The following is a 23002-nucleotide window of genomic DNA, read 5'->3' as shown; positions in this document are numbered from 1 at the left end:
CATGGCAAGGTTTTGGTAGCAGGGGGCTGCAGAGATGGCCTCTGGAAGCTGCCCCATGTTAGGTAGAAGCCAGTTCCAGCCAGCTCCAAAAGGGACCCACTGCTGGCCAAGGCTGACCCAATGAGCAACACTGGTTGTGCCCCTGGGGGAGCAAATTTAAGAGAGGGAAAAAATACTGTGCAACAGCAGCTGGGAGAAAAGGGTGAGAAAATGTGAGAGAAAGAATCCCAAAGACACCAAGGTCAGTGAGGAAGGAGGAGGAGGTGCTCCAGGCTCTGGAGCAGAAGTCCCCCTGCTGCCCATGAAGAGGGCCCTGGTGGAGTTGGTTGTCCCCCAGAAGCCTGTGGAGATCCCAGGTGGATGGCATATGGCCTGAAGGAGGCTGTGGAGAGCCCTCACAGGTGCAGACTCTGGGCCAGAGCTGTAGCTCATGGACAAGAGAAGCTGCCCATGGGGCGTGCTGGTTGTGAAAAAGTTTGTCTTCCCGAGCAGCCATATTGAGGCCGTGAGGTGGCCACTCCAGGAGACACCATTAGTGACTAGGTGAAGTTGATAAGTAGGGAGTACCTGATGACACGCAAAGGAAAGCTGACTGACCTACCACAGCAGCTTAAATATGAAGATGTGTTAAGAACTTTCTCCTGGTTTCGTCCATGAATATGGTATATTTTTGTTGGTATATTTTTGTGCTGTTTCCGCCCTTGATGTATGCCCAAAGCCCTCTGGACTTGCACAGCTGGTACAGAAGGAAACATGACTTTCTGAGGGCAGATTATGAGTTATATAATACACACCACAGAACGATGGTCTCTATTTGGGCTCAGCTTCTAAAAGTATGAATATCAAAGATTAACCAGCATAGGGGGGATAGCCTTGGCACAAAGAACGTTAATCTGGCATGGCTATTCCATTTTCCTCTTTAAAAGTGTGGCCCCAGGGGTGGAGACGTAGCAGAGAACTGGAGGAGGTATGGGACTCAGGGCCACCAAGCAGCCAGCTATCGGTGGCTGTGGGAAGCTGTAGCACAGCAGAGCAGCTCTGGGACTGCCCTAAGTGTGTGGGAGGGGACATCTTTCCCATGCTTCAAGCAATGTCTCCCACCAGGTTCAGCAGAAAATCTTGCCCAAATCTCTGCCAGAGACTTCTTGTGCTTTATCTTCACGGGATTTTATTCTCAAGCAATTATGTCGTGTTATTTCCTCTTTTCCTAATATTTTGCTCAGTATTTCATACATTGTGTTTGTCACTAGAGAATTAAATCCTGGAGCTACTCCTGTGGCGTCAGAGCATCTGCCTGAAATCGGAACCTGTTGTGGAGCTGGTTTAAGAAAAAACTCATTAGCAATATAGGACTGAAGCAAAGACATTCTAAACTTTTCCTGAGATTTAAATATCTCTTTAAATGAAAAAATAATCTAGTTCCATTGAATAGGTGCCTTTATTTCTTGTTTCTAAAACAGGTCAAGAAGCATGACCAGGGGATCTTTTCATGTGCAGTTCCATCACAGCAATTGAAATTCTCATTTATCAGTGCCATGGCTATATGAAAACCTTTGGTTTTGATCGTTCTTACAAGATGACAAAAAATGACTCTTCAAAGTCCTCTCCAGAAGGTGCTACTTTAGTCAGAATGCGGCTACTGAACTTACTCCCGTAGAGATGAATTCTGTTCATGTGGCCACCATAGAGAACCTGACTGACATCAGCGGTCATTTTATCTGAAGGCATAATTTAATGCCTAATAGGTTACCTTATGAATATAAAAGACATTCTCAGTCCTGAACCGTGTCATCATTAATGTTTATACGTATTTTGTGACACACTATGTACCAATATAATTATAGATTCTACTTTTAGGGTGTTCTTTAAAAGGATCATAAAAGCTCTTTGCTCACTTTGTCTCTTAGTTCCATACAGTTGGGAGCAAATCGGATTGGGAACTATTATGGTGTTGAGGCATTTTCTCACCTTTGATTTAGGGTCTTGTTTAGGATGGAACAGTCACAGTGCACGTCTACTTTGCAGACCGCACTGTAGCGATACAAGAACCTGCTTACCAAGGGTTAGTTAGAACTGCATAAGTGATGTCGCTGCAGGGTGAAAGAGCTTTATTTTAGCTTTTCAAAGGTTGTCTTGGAGGTAAGCGGTAACTGTGTCAAGGAATCATGTCAGGCTGCATAGCAGTACACTTCACAACTCTCAAATAGTGAAGTGATTGATAAGAAACCGTACTGGCTGGAAACAGATCTCCCCTGATGCTAAGGATCACGTACTTTCTCATCTCCTTTACCAGTTTTTATTTAAGCAAGACCTCAGTCAAGCTCTGTGTATAGATTTGTGCTCATGAATGTTCTGCCTAACACGTATCTAAATTCTTCGTTGTGTTTAACCAACAGAATTTTACACTGGACACTGGAAGAGTACATAACGCTTCTGGGGTGAAGCATAAAAACAGTAACAGCAAAAATACCTAGTTTTCATTTTTGGACTTGTACAAAGCAGAATACTTCTGTCAATCCATTCAAAACTCTCAGAGTGGATGTGATCAGAGCTGTGCTTTTCTCTTGAAAGAGGCAAATGAACTGTCCTGGTATATAGAACAGAGCTTTGCTTCGTAGGGAAACATATTTGTACTTGGAGCTGGTAGAAGGGGGATGGATAATGGAATTACCAGATGGGAAGGTCGACATGGTTTTGAATCTTAGTGTTTTTCCAGAGGAAAAAACAAAACAAAACAGAAAAGATCCTTAAATTGTGCATTCAGAAGCACAAGAAGAGAACTATAAAGGAGGAAAGGGCACAGCAGAAGCACAGAGCTGGGCCTGCATTCTAATTCCACAGCTCCTCAGATGCATTTCAGACTTCACTTTCCAACCCTGCCTTTGCTTCCAGCTCATGCCATATTTCTTCCTCACTGTCTTTCTGAGAAGGAGAGAAAAGTTTCAATGAAATAGAGCAGGCGCGTGTTTGTGCCTGAGTGTGTCAAACAAACAAGATAATTTCATGCATTAGAAAATATGACAAGTCCAATTTACGAATGCTTGATCAGAGGGAAGCAAAGCCATGAGTCAGCGATGCCGTAGTTAACGAGTGAAAAACTATTCCATCCCATTCCATGTTCTGTGCACGGCTAGATGAGGCTGTTATCCAGAGGCAGGAGGTTGTGCAGCCACTCCCCCATTACACAAATACACTTCGTAGGCAGCACTTAACAAAAGGGTGGGGGCAAGGAGGTTACAGCTCCCCAAGGCTGCCTAATAAATCCGCCTCTGCTCAACATTTTACATAATGATATAATGCATTATATTATTATAAGTAGTGACATCATAATAAAATACAGGAGTGCTGCTCAAGTGGCAAGGAACACCTAAGATATATTTTTATACTTGTAATTCAGCTCCTGTATTTTTTAATTATAGATAAGAATTTAAAGTGAAAATAATTATTCATTCCATAAATACTGTTGTAATGGATCCCTGGCATATAATTAAGAGGCCTTTAATTTTAATTTTGTATACCGAACGCCTGTTTTTGGAGGTATTCCATATTTTTTATTCAGGGCCTATACCTGCAAAACTCTGTACTTCTGTTTTAGTGGAAACTTGAAGATGCCACACGGATTACAAATGGTAAAACTTAGCGTTTGTAATGAAACATACAAATAACGTGGCCCTGTTAAATGTGGTGCAAGATGGTTTCCTTCCTTCTAAATGCAATACATTTCAGTTGTGCCCTCAGTGTTTCTTGGCCCATTCAGGTTGCTGCACCATTTTCTAACCCATAGTTGCAATACAGCTCTGTTGTTGCAGAGCACCTTCTTTCTAAATTGCCCAATACCTAAATGAGGGAACCTACCACCACAACACTATTTTTTTTCTGGAAACTGATCTTTTTGATGGCAGAAAAATACTTACCCTATAATCTCACCGATAATGTGAAAATGGATGTCTCCAGTTATGTGCAACTGGATATAAAACCTTTCCGCCTGCAGTAAAGATTAAAATCATTGGCACATGATTATTACGAGGTGAGGATAGCCTTTCTGAAAAGGTGACTGCATTTCTCAATTCTAGTAAACACAGACACTCACATCTTAAAAAGTACAACAATAACTGGCACCTTTTTGGCAGACTCAGCAGGCAGGTCAAAGATTGTCTCAGCATGTAGAATGAATTAATATTTCTCTCCCAAGAGTGGGTCCTTCTAGAAAAGGCTTAAGGCAGATTGGTGGGGCATTCAAAGGAAAGCTGGGGGGGCAGGGGGGTGGGGGTGAAGAATTTTGTTTATATGAACATTTTTCAGATGTAGATCTAGAAACATTTAAGCTTTTTAATGTTTTAATCTTGCATGAAAGACTCCGCCCTTCTCTGTCCACCCCTTATGCTCCTGGTCTCCTCTATAGCCCACCCCACACATCCTACACTGTTGTCTGTTTTTCGCTCTGTACTCCCACTCTACCCTTTTGCATTACTCTGCATGTCCCTATCCCTCTCTTTAGTCCTTTGCCCTCGCTTCCTTGTTTTTCGCTTATGTTTCTAAGCCACATTCCTCACTCTTCCTACCCCACGTTTGAATTTTTGGCTCCCAGTATCTTTCAAATCTACATTTGCCTCCTGTGCATATGCTTTTTGCTTTCTCTGAAGCCCAAAGGAATTGCAGAAGTCCCTACTATATTCCAGGGAATATTTTTTGAATACCAGCCATACTTACAGTGCATGCAACTTAAGAAGCTCTATGTTTCCTCTGCTTCTTGTTGCAATAGGGAACAAAGTGATTATTTTGCTTTTGTCTCCTCTTGCTCACAAGAGAGTAACAAATGTATCCTAGTGCTGTGTCAAGTTGGCATTGACAGTTTACGGTGCATTTGCATTTAAGTCTTCTTGCTATTATTTTCTTTGGTCCTGTTTACACATCTGTGGAAGCACAAATCCACTGGGAAGAGTGGATCAACTATTTGTAACTAGCCAGCGAGTATTTAGTGCTAAATGAATAAGGGTAAAAAAAAAATAAAAAATAAAGAAAATAAAAAAGAATGAATAAAATAACAAGGGTTGAGACAGACAGCATAAAATCAACTTTAAATGCAGCCTTCCTGACATCCAGATAAAGTTGTCATCTCTGACAAACAGGTAGTGGGAAGACGATTCCATTTCCAGTACCTGATGGGTATAATACATTGATCCAAAAAGGCAAGAGCAGACTTTTCTTCCTGTTTTGAACCCACATTCATAAATGCAGGTTGGCAGAAGTGGCTGGCCTTGCTGGCTCCTTACAGAGGGACGTAACAGCAGAGGCTGCAACTTCTGCGTGCCTGGACGAATTAGTGAGCTTTGTGCCTCGCTGTGATTCTCCCAGACATTGCAGCATGCCTAGGTGGCTTTCTCTCACCCAGAACCATCCGTCTGGTTTACCATTCCTCCAGCAAATCTGTAGCACTTGCTTTTTAGCCTACATTCAAATCATTCTAGTCACTTAAGAAAACATCTAAAAGGAAATAAACAGCAATTAAGGCACAGCCACTTTAATACAATAAAGATCAGCTCTGGACATCATTTCCTTGCTTTCTATCAGATAAATCTCCCATTTTTGAACATTTCATTTTGCACTTAGATTATGTCTTCTCAGATAAGCTTTAAGCATTACCATCTGTTCTGCAGCAATCACATGATCCTATCACTTTGATTCAGTTGAATACAAATCCCTTTGACAATAGGGAAACAGCAAAACAACATCCATTTCTTTCAAGAAACTGCCACAACAGTAGATCGTTTGAGGGCCGCTTTATAGCGGAGGTAAAACACACGGGGAGACCCTCCTGCACCCCTCCCATCTGTGCCCCATGCTGTCCAGGCAGCGTTCTGACACTGATGCTTCATGTTTGCTAGGGGGATTGAGTCAGTGTTTCAGCTGTGTTCAGCAGCCCCAAGGGCTGAAAGCTCAGCCAGGGCCCCATGCCTCTGCATGCCTGCTAGCATTTGGAAGCAAATCCTGAGTCAGAGGGAATACACCTTTCTCTAGCAGATGTAAGAGCGCTAGAGCTATTACACCTCTCAGCAATCTCTGAGGCATTCTTTCCGCATCTGTCCTCTGCAGGCAACTGGCCCACAGCCACTACAGTTGGCCACTGCAGCAACAGATCTTCCCTGCTGGTTTCTAGGAGAAAGGCAAAAGCAGAGCTTGTACCCTGTACTCTGGCCAAATCTATCAAGAAAACTCCAGTAAAAGCTGGTACATATTATGCAGATATTTGGCGCATTCTTCTGCTTAGAATAATTACCCCATTGGTACGGACCCGTTTAGCAGACAGGCGATCCTATTCAGACTCAAAATTTAGAAGATGGTATAAATTATTCCTCTTTTAGATTTGTAAGAAGCTCACACTGTACCACCAAAGAAGCACACACTGAACCATCAAAGAAGCTTGCAGTTCCTCACTTGGCATATGTGGACAACATATACAAGCTGGATGGAACCCAGAAAAAGGGCACGTTGCGAGTCTCCTCAGCATGTGCTCGACAAGTCATTACAAACATTTGGGTTATCATTCAGAAGATTTCTCCTTCTTTTCACTGACTGGATAATTATCAGAGGGAATGCTTCAGTTGTATTTGTGCTTGAACACATGAGCAGGTTGAACAGCTTATATTGATACTTCCAACAGATTGAAATTTAGGCTATTAATGTATTACACAATTATAGCCATATATCAGTGCAATATAAATCCTAGCTGAATTTGGTATTATGAATTTTCTAATGTCATATAACTCACAGATGAAAGCAACATTTCATTTTCTTGTATTTTAATGGTGAAGACTTCTAGACCTTAAAGTATACTGAAAGTGGCTGGAAAATGTCACTCTGAGGGTGACAATAACCAAACGCTCAGATTTCAAGGGTGCAAAACCAAAAACCTCTTGGATGATACTGTTCGTTTGCAATTTAGCATCTATTTAAAGTCAAGATTTTCTCCAAGTTTGTAAGCTGTTTCAATAGTTAACCTGCAAGCAGTTGGTGGATATAAATCTCTCAGATGCACACTATCTTTTTTCTATCAAGCTAAAAGGGAAAGAGTGAATCATTTTATGTGTATTGATGATAGAAGAGCTCTGAATAACATTTTATCTGCAATACCATAGTTGAAAGGAACGAAGTGCAAGTTAAACAAACAGTAACAATGAATGCATTTTTTTCAGGGGTGGTCCTCTTGGAAAATGTTAACCACATTAAAGTAGGTAGTTATTGAAATATGCAATTAATTTTGAGTCGATAGAAGTTGAAACTGTCATTCACCTGAGCAGGTGGTGGAAGAACCTTCTCGCGTATCTGCTGATGGGGTCCCTGTACTCCAGCACGGTTGTATCCAAGAGGGGTCTTGTTGGAGCATAAAAGGTTCCAAGGCTTGCCTCAAGCTGTGCTGTAGAGTTCAAACACAGCAGCAATGAAACAAGTGAAACTGTTTCAATTACAACAGGTTGCTCATGTTTGCAGTCAGTCAAATTCCTCAAACACTGATGCAATGCAATGTTGTTGTAGGACAGATGAAATTAAAATATGACAGCTTGTACAAACACAAATGTGCATATAAACTTTCACTTTGAGGCAGAGCTGACAATGACTTTGAGCAACAAAAGCTGTCAAAAAGATGAAAAAGTTTATAACACATCTAGTTCTCACCAGAAGCATACAATTAAAAGTGACTCATAAGAAAAATACAGTTTGAACAAGTTTGTCCAGTAGAGATCAACTCTGGTAGCTCAATTTTTCTTAGTCCTCTTAGGCAGACAACAATGAACTTCAGTTTTTCAGGGATTATTCTTATGTATTAGGTCAGCAGGTGACAGAACCTTTCTTGTGATGGCCTTGAGGTCTAAGGAACCTCCTTCAGCCAATAGTTCTTTACAAACTTTAAATAAAAGGGTCTAGAAACCCTAAGGGCTTGGCTCTCCTACAGCGTGTAGTGGTTGGAAACAGGATAACCTCCCTTGTAATCAATAAAATAAAGCCCTTTTGTTACAGAAGTTGTCTTCGCTTTAAATACTTTCTGACTGGTGTACTCCACAGCCATAGCTCTGAGCCATTTTGCTACATGTTTTTAATACAAAATTACAAGCAATGCAGGAAAATACACACTATGCATTCGTGTCCCACATGCTTAGCTGGGAAGAAATTTAATGATCAATAATATTTATGCTATATGACTTCTGCTTGACAGTCAACACATGCAAAAGTCACACAGTCCAAACAAAACAACTGACAGAAGTCTTGCTCACTCTGAAGGCACAGGGAGAATTTGCTGCACCAGCACAGGTTCTCCTTTCAAGGTGGGTGTGCAAATCGCTGCTGCTCATCAGAATTTTGTGGGGGCTTGAAAACCAAAATACAGCCAACCTATTGTCTCATTAGGCAGACAAAATCTCATTGATTTTCGGTTATTAGCGTTTGTTTGAACTAGCCATTTCTGTATTTAGTGATAAAGGTTCTTTATTTCCGAGCATAGTTACATTTTATTTTATTAGGCTTGATTGCACTAAATGTGCTAATAGTAGTGTGTTATGAACACAGGCAAACTGTTAGTAAATTAGGTTTTGTGTTATCTTAAATCTAGACAGTAAGATAAGCTGAACTTTAAAGGTATTTTCTTTCAAAGCAGCAGTCAATTTAGATTAAATTGAATACAGCGGTACCTCGCGAAAACAAGCCGTACGCTCTTGCCATTGCTGTTTTCTTGACAGCATGTTTTGTACTTCAGAAATATTCCAACCTACACGGAATACGAGCAACTACTAGCACAGTTATACATTCATTAGATAGCCCAGCTTGATGTTGAAGGCAGAATAAAGATCTCAAAGATAACTGCCACATCGCTATAAATAAAAGGCCTCACTGGGTTTTTTGCTAATAAAAAAAAAAAGAAAACAAATTACTATGCCAAATTTGTTAGCTTCATGTAGAATAACTCCTGGACAGAATAAAATTCCGTCTGCTGTAAACAGTGTTAGGAAGCCGCATGGGGGCAAACACACAGACATCTATTTATAATGTGCATATTTTTACAAGAGTGTTAAAATCAGCCTTTTTTTAGATTTTTTTTTTCCATAGGTCCTTTTAAAAGCATGTTTTATTTAGAATTGATATGCTATATTTGCAATGCAGAGATTTTTTAATCAGATCCCCCAAAATGCGATAGCTGATGGTTTGGCAGCAACATAGGACACCTTGGAGTTTTTCTATCATCAAACGCACCAGAACCCTAAGTATTCTTTCTTGCCACAAAAGATGCCTGGTCCCCAGCTGTCTGCCTGCTAGACTGGAGGATAACACCTTCGCTAAATCAAGGCACTTCAAATCTTGAAGTCTATTGAGTTTCAAGATACACAGCAAATCAAGAGGAAGGCATGACACCAGGCTTCAGCAGAGACGAGGCTGAGCCTAAAATTCATCATTTCTTGTGAGGGACCCCAGCTACTACTGCAGGGGGCCAGAAGATTACAGTGAGGACAAAAGCTGTAATCCTAAAGGAGGCAGCAGAGGATAGTGTATTCAAAGCTTTTGGATCTTGTCGTGAAAGAATGACCCTTCATAAGCACCTTACAAACCATACTAAAATCTCTTGTCCCTGTTACAGGCAAATGTCCCTCCTTAAGCCAGTGCTGTCTCAGTATGATTATAAAACAAACATTTGAGGCCTGTATTAACTAACACTAGCCTGAATTAAGCTAAATTGATAACGTAATAAAGTTATAACATATATAACACAGTGTTATACATATTAACTCATGCGTATCCTATATATGTTAAAATATGCATTATTTTACTTTCACTATTGATAGAAATGTGAACTAAGATGGAATCAACACATTAATCTAGACTTTATTGAATTTATTTCTCTACATATAGCATTTAATTATGGAGTACCATGATCAAACGATTGTCTGGATTATCTCTATTGTCTTTGTTATAAACTAAATAAATATATCATCATAATCCACACAAGAATTACAAAGACTCCACAAAAATACATTAAAAATATAATCAGTCCCTTACCTTCTCTGTCTGGTGTAAGCTTTTGTTTAAGAAGGTGATTGACAATGGCGCTCAAGCATACGTAACACTGACGACCCATCGTGTTCCAGTTCATGGTGTTCAGGACATTAATTGCCTCGTGTATCTCATCATAACGAATGTACTGGTGGATGATTTCCACAAGGCCCAGCTGTCCCCTCGTGATCACACCTTTTATAGGAAATATTAAAACCAAAGACTGTGTTATGAGTAGTGTAAAACAATAGCTGACTACTTTTCAGCACAGCTAAAAATAATTGGTGTTGGTTAAAATCAGAACGCTTAAGTTAATGATTTTCACTGTAAAATTTGTATGTGATATAGCTCCTTATTATCTTGGTTTATTTAGATTTAGGGTGCTTTGGACAGTGGAGAAAAGCTATCAGTGAACTTCACACATGGAAGATAGGGTGAATGTGGCCAATACCCGCGAGTGAAAAGATCACGTAATGAAGTTTGTTCTAAACATGATAGAAAAGGCTTATTCTCAGTCTGTTATTATTGCGTGGGAGGTAATAAATTCCTGTTCCTAGCATCACTTTCTTGTAGAGTAATACTGCTGGACAACAGTAGAAAAAAAATAGCATCAGTCGCACACAAACTTACCAATGTATACAAGTTTACAGCAGTCCAGACCTCAAAGACATTTTCTACTCCCTTTATTGCAATTGCTCTAGAACTAACTTCTAACCAGGGAACCAGGTATTTCTTCTGATACGCTGATATCATGAAAAATATCAACAACTAGCAACCCTTTGAACTTGTACACATGAAACCATGGTCTTGTTGCCATAAGGGAAAAAGAAAAGAATGACAGATTGCCCACTCCATGAGGGCATTCAGTCTCCGGCCAGTATTAATTAAAACAGATTCACAAAATTTTTGACTTGCTGGTCTCAGCTTCTAAACAGAAAAGGTGACTGAAAAATTGCAGAGAGTAAGGTTTTTATCATCTCTGACTAGGTAGATGATCATGTGCTGTAGGCCACTGTAGTACTTTTTTTGTGCTTTGTATCACTGTGTTAGCATATTATTTATTGCTACTGCTCCAGATATCAGAAAGAGACCAGAACAAACCTACTGTTTCCCTCTCACTAATTAAAAACATTTAAAAAAACAACAAAAAAAAATCTCAATCTACATTCTGATGGTGTTTGTCAAAATTAATTTCAAGGAAAAAATTATGAGGAGAAAGGGAACAAGCTGATTTTCAAAATGAATTTTGGAGCCGTAGGATGGCTAGTAAAAAAAATCAGGTAACAGAAAAAGCAGACATGATATATAGAAAAGAGATCTCAGAGAATTTTTGTAAACGTTGTTGTGAATATCATTTGTGACAGAAAATAAAAATAGAGGGGAAAAAAGTGCAGGGAAAACATCTGACTATAGCTCGAGGTGAGGTAACCTGCTGAGAACTCGCAAGTACAGATCTGATGCTTTGGGGGGAAAAAAAACCTTGTATACACACACACACAAATATACACATTTGTAATAGAGAAATATTTAATTTTGTAGCATTATTAAAGTAAAAGATATGTTTGTCTATTGTATTTCACTTAATATTTGCATATATTAAAGTCTATGGACTTTATACAGTGCAATAGCCATGTTTAATGAGTGCACATCTGTGATAACATCTGATTGTTATAGTAGAATTTATTTGTCTTAAACGTTTCATGTTTTTAAAGCACTATATAAGTTGGGAAATCTTCACATTAATCACTAAGTGAAGATGAAAATACTTATTTGCATGCTAATTAAATATAGCATTATATTTAAAATATCTTTCTAGGCCAGCAGCGCTGAACCACTGGCACCAGTACCAACTTTGGCGTTATCCAAGGGCTGGGTTGACATCAATGACAAGAAGCTGCAGTGCTTTTAAAAATGAGTTTGGCATTAAACACCAAAAATATTTGCCATTAATGTTTGAGGGTAAATTTATCATGAATCTTTTCCTGAAATAAATCTAACTAGACAGCACAATACAAGATTCACAAATCTTGTCCAAGATCTTAAAATGGCTGCTGGAAGTTAAAAATTTATTTGCCTATTCTCATAGTTGACATAGTTAACAGATATTCAGGGGAAATGGTTCAAATAATGTTGATGTAATTTATAACTGATAAAAACAAAGGACTAGCACTCCATGAATCCAAGAGAACAGACATTACCTAGAGTGCCAGACATACACAGTGATTTAGTAAAAATATGCAGTTCAGAATCAATTACATTGCTTGTTTTCAATTGTATTTTATGGGAGATCTTTCTTTGCTTGAAGAAATTAAAGAAAATGCTATGGATGATGCAGTATCTGTAGGATCCAAAAATCCTTTTTTTTTTTTTTTTCGGAACAGCAAAACCAGAGGTGTTTCAGGTGCCAGTAGGAACAGTTTATTCTAAAAAAAGTAGCTGATTACTATATACAAAAAAACAAAAAACAAAAAACAAAAAACACAAACATTCAAAAACTCTACAGTATTGCCTTGAAAATTTTCTGTGTATTAGTATGTAATTCTATTAACAGAAAAATATGTTTTAAAAATAACAACAAAAAAAAAACATAGTAGCAATTCTACCCTCTTCACAAAATTAGAGGCCAAATGTAAGACATATGTGCTGGTTCAGCAGTACACCCTTAAGGGAAGCCAAATTTTAAGCACGTTCACAGCCTCAAATCCACTTTTGACCTATTCTGTTGACTGAAGTTACTCAGCTGGGCTGCCTTCTGTGTTGAGTGCTCTACTGCAGCATGAGGCACAAGAGCTACACTGCATAGCCATGAGTTAATTACAGATTTGATTTCAGTCCTGAGTGCCTGGATTTTGCTGCCATGGACCCCTAAAATTCCAGTATAATTTATATTTGCATTATTTCTTCAGCAGTGGAGATCTAAAAACTGCTGAGGTTGGGAAGAAAGGCTGACTGTTTAACACAGCATTGCCTTGGTAGTGTGGAAAACTGAGTGGTAAAGCTGAAAATCAGGATGCAATAGAGAACAGCATGTTTTTGCGCAGTGGGCTATAGAGGAGGAGGGAGGGAGGGATAGGGAGGGCTTTGCCTTCTTCCTAGAAGAGATTTTACAGTAATTATACAGAATGAATTTTCAACCATGATAACTTTCAGCTGTAGAGGTCAACATCTTCCCATTTGGATGCTTGACTTCTCTTGGGTGGTGCGCTTCCGGGCAACCTACTTGGGAAAAAGAGGTGACAGCCAACTCACTGCCTAATTGATTTAGGAACGGTGCCCAGGGAGACAGTCCAATTAAGTTTACAAGCTGGCAATTAGCAGGAAAGGCCTCTAAATCCCTGCACTGAGAGCCTGCTTGCCTCCGTAAGAACATAAATGTGCTAAAGATAGCAAGGGGAAAGCTGTGCTTTCTGGAAAGCTGTTGTGAGTAAACCCCACAAGGGAGGACTGAAGAAAAGCAAGGTAGATGTGGGTAAAGTGCCTTCTGCTTGACAGGTAAGAGGTAATTTAGAGTTGTTGTTGTTGTTTTTTTTAATGGCCAACATGCACAAAAACATCAAATAGATGTTTTAATTAGTGTTCTGGGGTGCTCTGCAACTATTAAACCTGTCATTGAACACAATGCAGCTGAATTATCTCAAAATAAATGGTAATCTGTAAACAGTTGCTTTAATAGTAATTTTGGATAACAGCAACAATCTGGTTCAGCTCTGTTTAAAACTGTGTAACTGTAAATCGGTCCAATGTTTTTGTTGGTGACATCCTATTATAATAATCTATCTTTTTGCACTGACATATGTAGTTAAGGTTTTGTATAATCAGACTTTAAAATGTTCAGGTCTGCATTACTTTTAGACATTTTGCCCAGCCAAAAAGCGCATTCATGACTTAAACTGTAAGAGAAAGTCGAGTTTCATACTTCACTGTCACCTAGTTTTTTTAAAAAATGGGCTTCTTCCTAATCTCAATAGCTTTACACAAAATAGTCATAAAAACCTCCTGTAAAGATCTACAAAGGCAATTCTGTTTTCTTGGACAGACAATGGGCAAAATGCTGAAATTTTCCAGGATGAGTATATTCGAAATGGCTGACTGCCACGGTGAAGCACTGGGTTGGTAGTCAGAAGATTTAAGCATGATTGTTTTTTTCACTCTCACACTGGGTCTGCACCCCTGTAACTTGCTTGACTTGAATGGAATGAATACGGTTCTCACTGATGATGAACCACAGGGGTTTTATTGTTAGTTCAAGCACTGACTCCTTGTGTAACTTTTAAAAAGCCTTTCAGCTTTCCTTCACCCTTGTTATTCTGTTTGTAAATTAAGAGTTAGTTACGCTTTTACTCTCTTAAAGCCTCCTTACATCTAAAATGAGAAGTGCTACATAAATTCTAAGTTGTGTATTATTACTTTTTCATTTATTCACAACTGGTAAATTAACTGAGAGGCCAAACTTCTCTGAAGGTTATGAAAACTTTCCTTCTTGGGTGGAATCTTAAAGGGAAAAAATGGTGTAATTTCATGTACTAAAGTCAGAAATAACAGAGTACTGGGACAAACACACGTTGTAATGGAAAAGACAGTTGCATCATACAAAACAACAATTAATTTAGGAAAGAGATAGCATTACTATCCTATTATGACATATAGCTTATTTTGGGATGTCACAGGGATTACTAGAGAACAAATACAATTCTTATAATTGCATACTACAGATGAAAATAATTTTCAATATGAGAAATTGTTATGCATTATTAGAGTAGCAGGGAACATAACAGGACCCTAATACAAGAAATCAGGATCCTAACTCTGCCAGACCCCACAAGAACCGATACTACATAATTGTGAAACATAATGGACTCCTTGGTTCACATCTTCAGACATCATTGGAATTGTGTGCTTTCAACACTTTGGTACAATGTATCTAAAATGAGGATGTTTTCAAGCTACCAAAAACTTGTGAGGTATTAATGTTTCCTCGAGAGCCTAAGGTTCAATAAATGTGCTCAGTAACTTACCTAGTTTAAAGCGAAGTACTCCTAAGGGTCCTTTGTCAAATCTAACCAACAAAAGATCATGGATATCTGTGCCATCAGTGCAGGGAGATGCACCTTGAGCAGCAGCCCAGTGGATGTGGACAAGGCTGCTAGATGTGTCAAAGTGTTTGCTGAATTGCAAAGTTGCCTCAGGTGAAAACTCTTCTGCCAGCAGCTGAATTTTAACCGGGGACAGTGCTGTGTCAAAAAGCTGCAGCTCCCCTTGAGAGCTGCCAACCACGAATATGGCTCCAGAAGGGTGGTAAGTCATTAAAGCAGGCAATAGTTTTGCTTGGGCTAACAGAGTCACTTGGTTGTAGGCGTCATACAGAATCACTGACGAATCTTCACAACCCAGGACTAGTTTGTCTTCTGTAACATTTCTGCAACAGCTGATGGCCTTTGATGGCAGTGGTATTCTGATGACTGACAAACACTGAATTTTGTTCCTAGCACAATCGTAGACGCAGCTGTCAGCCATGGGCTCTTTGTCCGCGGAGATGGAGTGCTCGACTATGTGAACCCGGTAAGGCTCCTTGGTGCTGAAGCGAGCATCGAGTGGATCCCATTCCGTACGGACGTAACTCTGAACCTGGAAAAAATCCAAAACACTTTGGTAGTAGTTCATAACAGTTTATTCTTGACTTTAATGGTTTAAAAAACAGACTACTGACAATACGTTTTCTCATTGCTCAGTAAGCTAAAACAAGCACACGTTTTATAGAGTTGTGAGGCTTTTCAAAGGTTACTTTTTGTCATAGTTTAAGCCATATCTGTTTGCTCAGGGAATACAATAGTCAGTAGAATAGAAGATTAAAGAGGGGATGGTCCTAGCAGTCCTACTGGAGGAGAAATGAGCAGCTGACATATCCAAGAACAGCTGATTTATTCACAAGGAGGATGGGGAAGAAATCCCCAAATTTCTCAAAGTTTGTAGTAGGTTACTGTAAGCATCACATGTAGAGCATTTTTTATCATTTGCTCTGGGCCATGATAACAGAAAATATACTGTAGTGGTAGCAACATTGGCATGTTTAAACAATGTGCACTGTACATTGCCAAGCGAGTAGGTGGTAGATGCTCTTTGGTGCCACAGAATGAATTTGTGATAGTAGAAAATGGGGACAGTTTAGGGGTACTTGAAGGCCGAACAAAATGGAAGACTACAAAGGCAGAATATGAACCAAAGAAAACAGCGGGCAAAGAAAAAGAATTTGTAGTGTGGAAGCATGCAAAATGCCATAAAATGATGGAGGCAACAGTGGAGTCCAATGAAGTTTCATGGTCTACAATATGTGTGTTTGAGAGAGGTATTGGAGAGGTATTGTACAGGACTGGAGCAGGGAGTGATGGAGTACTAGTGGTAAAAAAAAAAAAAGTTACAAAATGGCTTATAAAAAGCTATTTCTCTAAAAGAGAGAAAGGAAACCAACGTCTCTAGAAGAGTAAGAGTAGTGGAAGTTGGTCAGAAACATGCTGGTGTTTGTTCATGCAGAGGGAAACAGTGAAAGGAAAATGTCAAATGGAGCCAAACCCCACCCTCAGGTATACCGATAGCATTATTCACACTATAAATTATAGCTGCTGACCTGCCACTAAAGGCCCCTTCTTTTGAGTCCAGGTGGTATACAAGTACTATTTACACAGGAAGGGGTAACAAAAAGGGAGATGGAGGAAATCTGGAAATTTCAGGCTGAAAACAGAAATGCACACAAAGTACTCAAGCAGTTTAAAGTTGATTTCCACAGATCACTAGACCAACTGAACATACAACTTAGCCTTTCATCTTGCAAAGGAGGAGAATAAGAAATGAAGTTTTTTTGGCATACCACCCATTACTTCAGAAGCACATAATGAATTTATAAGCAAGTTATTTGGGATGCTGATCAGACTGATTATGATGTTTCATTCTGACAGTTTACTTATTTTGAGAGTAAAAGGGCTTCTTTTGCAAGAAGCAGCAAGAAAAAAGGATTGTTGCCATTCTGTGGCTGCAAACCAGCTGCTTGTTAATACAAAAGTCTTAGCTAGTATAAGATGTGTAGTTAGGGACACAGTAAGAACTACTTAATAGGCAAGAAACAAAATATTGGATGCGAAAGCATCTAATACAGAAGTCAATGCACCCATCTTGTGAAAACCAGGGGAGCTGATTTCAAACAAGAGTAGCGATCAATAAAAAATATACCAAAAAGGAAATAAAAGATGAAATCAGTTATAAAGGCTGAAAACCCTTTTCTCACCTGCTCCAATCGCTCACCAATGAATTAGCCTCTGCAGCTAGTCATTTAAGCCCACAAAACGTGCAGTGGCTACTGTGCAGCGGTTTGGTGTTAGAACGGCTTGAAATGTGTAGCTTATTAGGGTGTTAAATTGCATAGCAAGGCAACCTGTAAAAGAGGTTATTGTGGACAGAGGATTACTGTGACCACAGAGCTCTGTAACCCCAAATAAAGACAAGGTGAAGTGTTATTTGTTCTGCAGTTTTCCCTAAGACTATGCATAGAGACCCAGATAGCTGCCTTTCAAATATGTGAAATAGAAGTCTTGCCCAAGCAAGTCTTCAAAGCTTCCATAACTTCAGTGAAATGAGCCTTGAGGCCCTCTGGGACTCAGATTTCTGTCTTCCTGTGGCAGGTTTCAATGCACTGCATTATTCACCTACACATTTTGATCCCAAACCAGTGCTCTTCTCTGGACATCTCACAAGCGACAAGAAAATCATGAAGATACACACACTAATCAAGCATTTGAGAGATGAAAGACTGAAAGCACTGTTAAATTCTGAAGAGAGACTGGCCTTGAAGCTTAAGACAACAGAGAGGAAAACATGGGAGTCATGGATTTTTCAACTCCATAGGAGTAACTACTGGAAAACAGCAATGGAAATAGTAACAGAAAAATAAATGTTGTTATCTGATCATTTGAAAGTCAGCAACCAAATGGAATACAATTAATACTTTTGTTCTGCCATGATAGAGCAATAGAGGGACAAAATGTTGCTCATTACCTTGAATTTAAAATAAAGTAAAGCCTTCTAATTTGGAAGGCCTAAATTAACGAGCCGTGAGATGAGAAGCTTCCTACCTGCATGTAATTTTGAAAGCAGATCCTTGAAATGAAGTCTTGGGTAGGGCTGGTTGCTGTATGCAGAGAAATTCTACACTAGGGAAATATTCCTGAGAGGAGAGGAAGACTATTTGCTGTATCTCAAAACAGATGTTTTAACATACTGTTTAAACAAATTAGGCTTAAATGAAAGTTTTCTAGAGACTACTGTTCATATTCTGGCTGAAAACAAGAGAAACGCTTTTCCTTAGATTGGAACCGATAAAGTGCTTCTCACGCGTCAGTGGCCTCATTTGCCTCTTGGAGGAAGAGTTGCAAGCCGAGAGACCTCTTTGTTCTGGTTTCCTGTTTTGCTGAATGTAACTGGTATTTGGCACTCTGAGGGGGAAAAATGGATATTCTTTCATCTGAGAGGGAAGATTTGAGTTTCTCTGACAGGAATTACTTTTATTAATAATTCTTCATGCCACTAACTGAAGAACTAAAGCAGAGACATGCCACTACAGAGGCATGTTAATGAGGCTAAGATAACACTTATGAAAAAAGTGTTCCTTACAGTTGGAAGCTGGAGAGGGACTCTTTATCATGGTGTGTAGTGATAGGACAAGGGTGAATGGCTTTAAATTAAAAGAGGGTAGACTTAGTTTAGATATAAGGAAGAGATTCTTTACTATGATGATGATGAGGCCCTGGCACAGGTTGCCCAGAGAAGCTGTGGATGCTCCATTCCTGGAGGTGCTCAAGGCCAGGCTGGATGAGGCTTTGTGTGACCTGGTCTGTTGGGAGGTGTCCCTGCTCATGGCAGGGGGAACTGGGTAATTTTTACCCAGTCCCTTCCAACCCAAACCATTTTACATGTATGATTCTATGAAACACAGACTAACAATCAAAACAACTTCTTTTTTTTTTTTTTTCCCCCCAAGAAGATGGTACACCATTACCTGCCAATTGTTTATCCATCTGTTAAGTAGCCACATGCTAGTAAATGTTACGTACATAATGCTTTAACAATCCATATGAAGGAATCCACTGGGATTCCTTCCTGGCAAGCAGCAGTTCTGAACTCTCTGGAACTCAAGACGGGAACATTAAAATCACAATATATCCTCCAGTTAACAAAACCAACATTTTTGCGAGGAAGGGGAAGGTAAAACTGGAGGACTTCCCTCAGCAGTGGGTAGGACAACTGTCAGAATTGTGGAGCAGGGGACAGGGCAGTAGATCGAAAAAGACAAAGCCATAATACCACACTGTGACACGTATAATCCTATTCAACGTTAAGTGCTTTCCATAAATCTTGGACCAAGCACTTAGCCTTGGAATTCAAATGAACGTTTCTGGAAGTACTTTGCACGCAGTAAAACCAATTACTGTCTGTAAAATAAATACATTTTTCTTAAAAGTGCTTTTTAGTTTTGAGACATATATGTTACAGAAGTATAATAAATGTATTTAAATACTGTCCACATCATTTATGCACATTTCCCTTATCAATACAGCAGTCAAGCATCACTACTGCACATTTATATCATTTTCCCCTTGCAGTCATCAGCAGTACGAAGGATGCTATACATGCCAACTTCTCAAACCCAATTCAGAAATCATAATAATCCAAGTCAAGGAATCTGTTAATTTTTGTAACTAACAGGCCTGAATTATGCTAGTTAACATACCTTCTTTCTTTTTATGTGTGAAAAAAACCAATAGCACTAGGTTGTGTAAGCGGTATCGGTCTCTTTAGTGCAAATCTTTGAACACTTAAAATTGAAGTATTTTGCATGGAGTACTGGGGAAGGATAAAACCCACATATCAAAACAAGTATGAGTTTAAAACAGTAGTTCTTAAGCAGAAAATTGGCTTACCAAGTAGATTAAAAAAAAAAGAAAGAAAACAAAAGAAACAGAAATAAGCTTGCTGTGACTGGATTGTGTGCCTTTCAGATGAGAAAAGTGTTTGATTTATTTTATGGATGCTAAAAAAATGCTTGTTTAATTTCACACAGTGAGGCTGCAAATAACAACAAACACTTTAATTAGAAATGTAAAGTGCGAAGTGTAGTGCACACTATGGTAAAATAATTTTAAAGACAGCACTGTGAAGAAGGAAGAAAAAACACCCTATTTTTAAACTCTTCTAAATAAAAATGCACGATTCCTACTCCAACTTACTTGGCTGCATTGCATTTACAGTCCCACATGCATTCTTATCTAGATCTTCAGCCAATGTTTAGTTTTGATTTTCTTTCAAAAGTTATCATCATAATATTTATCCTGTATTACTCATTAAACCCTTAACCCAGTGTGACATCAAGGATTTTACATTCTCTGCTCTATGCATGTGAGAGGTATTTCAGCTATTCAGTCACCCGGTAGATGTTTCTCTGAGTAGTACAGTAACTGTAGGATAGCTCACTCATAAAAGGTCTGCTGTATTTCACAAGTTTGTGGCATAGTGTGGAGGAAATAACTATTACACCTTGTGGGAGAAAGAAAAATAATGTTCTCTCTCAGGAAAATTATTTTTTCCGCAAGATTGAAGTATAATTTCAGTGATTTGTACTAGCACTAAATGGAGTGAAAATAAACATGGTAAAGACAAATGCAAACTACTACAGTAACTGAGCCTTGGCATCATCACCTCCTATTAATTTATGTTTGCTGTTCAAGTTGATTTTAACATGGCTTTCTCTCAAAGCATTTAATCCAAGGATGATTTCAGATCCGATCTTATTTATTCACAGCAAATTGTTTGAAATGATTTCTGGAAGATTCTTCTTCTGCTTTCAAAATCAAAATGCCAGCATTATCTCTACAGGGAGACAATTTAAATAATGTCCTTGATCATTGGTACTTCGACAAAGAAGAAACAAACAAACAATTAAATAAATAAATGGGAGAATGGATGGGTTTACCAGAGAAAACCAATACATGCATGAAAGCAGACAAAGGTTCAACAAATACTCCTGCAGCAACATGAGTGCATGCACAACATACATCACACACCACTGCAGTCATATGCTAACCAGAAAAACATTATTATGTCTTCAGGGGAGGATTCCTAATCAAATCCTACAGCATTTAACAGAGCAAATACTGATCTCTGGCAAAACAAAAACAAACAAACAAAAAAAAAAAGAATGAAGAAAGTAAAATAAGTCAAGATTTGCAAGGAAAAAGTTGTTTTTGTTCTTAAGGGGATAATGTCTAATTTTAGCCTAATAGTAGCAAATCTTAAGACATGAGGCCATACAGCACAATTCCAAACACATTTATAAGGTATTTAAAATGTAAAATGGATTTCCCCCATTAAGTTGAAATGCTGCTTAAGTACACCATAGCCCAAATACTGTAAGTGAATGTGAATCACTCCAGAGCATAATGTGTAGTTAGAGGATATTATCATGACAAGGGGGTTGGGTTGTCTTGTCCCAGGGCTATTCCTGTCCTCCTCCTAACAAGCAGTCTTGGGGTGGACAGCAAATACCGCTCAGAAAATTCTTCCAGGGAGGAAGCAGTATCATTTACATTTGCTCTGCCACAACAATAAGTGTCAGTACCTGGCAGATCTCTTTGTGGTTTCTGTAGGTCAGAACTATTGTGCTGTAGAAAGGCTGTGGGTAGCACCCATTCATTTCCTCAGGCTTGGTTTTCTTTTTCATAACCCCAAACAGCTAGACATTTATGGGCTTCTTTTTTGATAAATTCCCTAAATTGAATCAGCTCATTCTTCTTCTCATTCTTTTGTTGACAATAATCATTTATTTGGGAGAAAACTCACAATATTGGTCAAGATATGATAAATATGTATCTACTTTAAGGCATAACAATGGCATGACAGCATTTTATTCCAGGTCTATATCTGAAGAACACTATAAATGGTAAGATAGTAGAGGAAAAGAGAGGTAAATAATCATGTTTACAGAAACACTGTATTTTTTATGTTACTTGACCTAGAAAGTAACTGTTCAGAAGCTGTCTAATAATGCTAACTATATTTTGGCTCTTGTTTAAGCTATTCCATGATACTCAGAATTTAAAGGTGTTAAATTAAAGTTCCCCTCTAAGACTCTGGAGGGTAAAGATGTACTTAAGTTAATTGCAGCTTGGGGATTGATGCTATTTCTAGAGCTGCTGGGTTACAACATCCCCTGGTCTGTGAAGGGAAATGTAACTACCACCTATAAGTGGTACTAGAGAAATCAAGGAAAAAAAAAAAAGAAAAAAAACACAGGATTATAGTTTGCATGTCATGGATATATAGGAAAAACGTACAGGCAGAGTGTCTTGAGCTTCCAAGAGATAAATATGTGGGACAGACTAATTTACAAACAGAAAAAAAAAAAAAAAGTTATTTATATGTGACTGAATTTTCCATACCAGTGACATAGTGTTTTGTTGACAAACATGGGAAAAAAAATCATCTGAAGAGTTTAGAATTAAAACAGACAAGTGCAGACAAAGGATGAGAAAAAGGAAAGCAACGGAACAGTTAAATTTGGCTGTTCTGCTTTTTAAAATAATTTCCTTATATTTATATTACAATATGGGCTAAATTAAAAGGATTATGAGTTTAGGCCTAAAGGCTCAGTGAATGCTTATTACCCTTATTGTGCTAAGCACCAGTGATGTGCTTGGGACTACACTAGACAGACTCAGCCCTGAGCAACTTAAAGTCTAAACCAGAAAAGGATAAAACAAAGTGCACTGAAAGATGCAGAGTGATGCTGTGATTTGGAATCTCCTTATAATATGTAAAATGGAGAAAGCTTTAAACCAAATGGGTAGTTTCTGTGAATTTCATAGAAGAAATGAGTCTTAAAAAAAATAATCTCAGAAAATAGAGATCTCAAAATGCTATGTTG

General features: G+C 38.7%; 1 protein-coding gene across 1 annotated transcript in view; it reads right to left on the bottom strand.

Annotated features, from left to right (window-relative positions):
* Positions 1-23002, bottom strand: part of WDPCP (WD repeat containing planar cell polarity effector) — a gene marked incomplete at both ends in the record, with an annotated part of 99227 nt that overhangs the window by 51362 nt on the left and 24863 nt on the right. Inside the window, 3 exons of the mRNA XM_084283393.1 lie at positions 7291-7414; positions 10045-10233; positions 15054-15663. Of these exons, the coding sequence (XP_084139519.1) occupies positions 7291-7414; positions 10045-10233; positions 15054-15663 (923 nt within the window). The remainder of the gene's footprint in view (positions 1-7290; positions 7415-10044; positions 10234-15053; positions 15664-23002) is intronic.

This window comes from Netta rufina, assembly GCF_964035555.1.
Source record: "Netta rufina genome assembly, chromosome: 3".
In the NCBI taxonomy this organism is placed as follows: Eukaryota; Metazoa; Chordata; class Aves; order Anseriformes; family Anatidae; genus Netta; species Netta rufina.
This window is presented reverse-complemented; position numbering and strand designations above follow the sequence as displayed.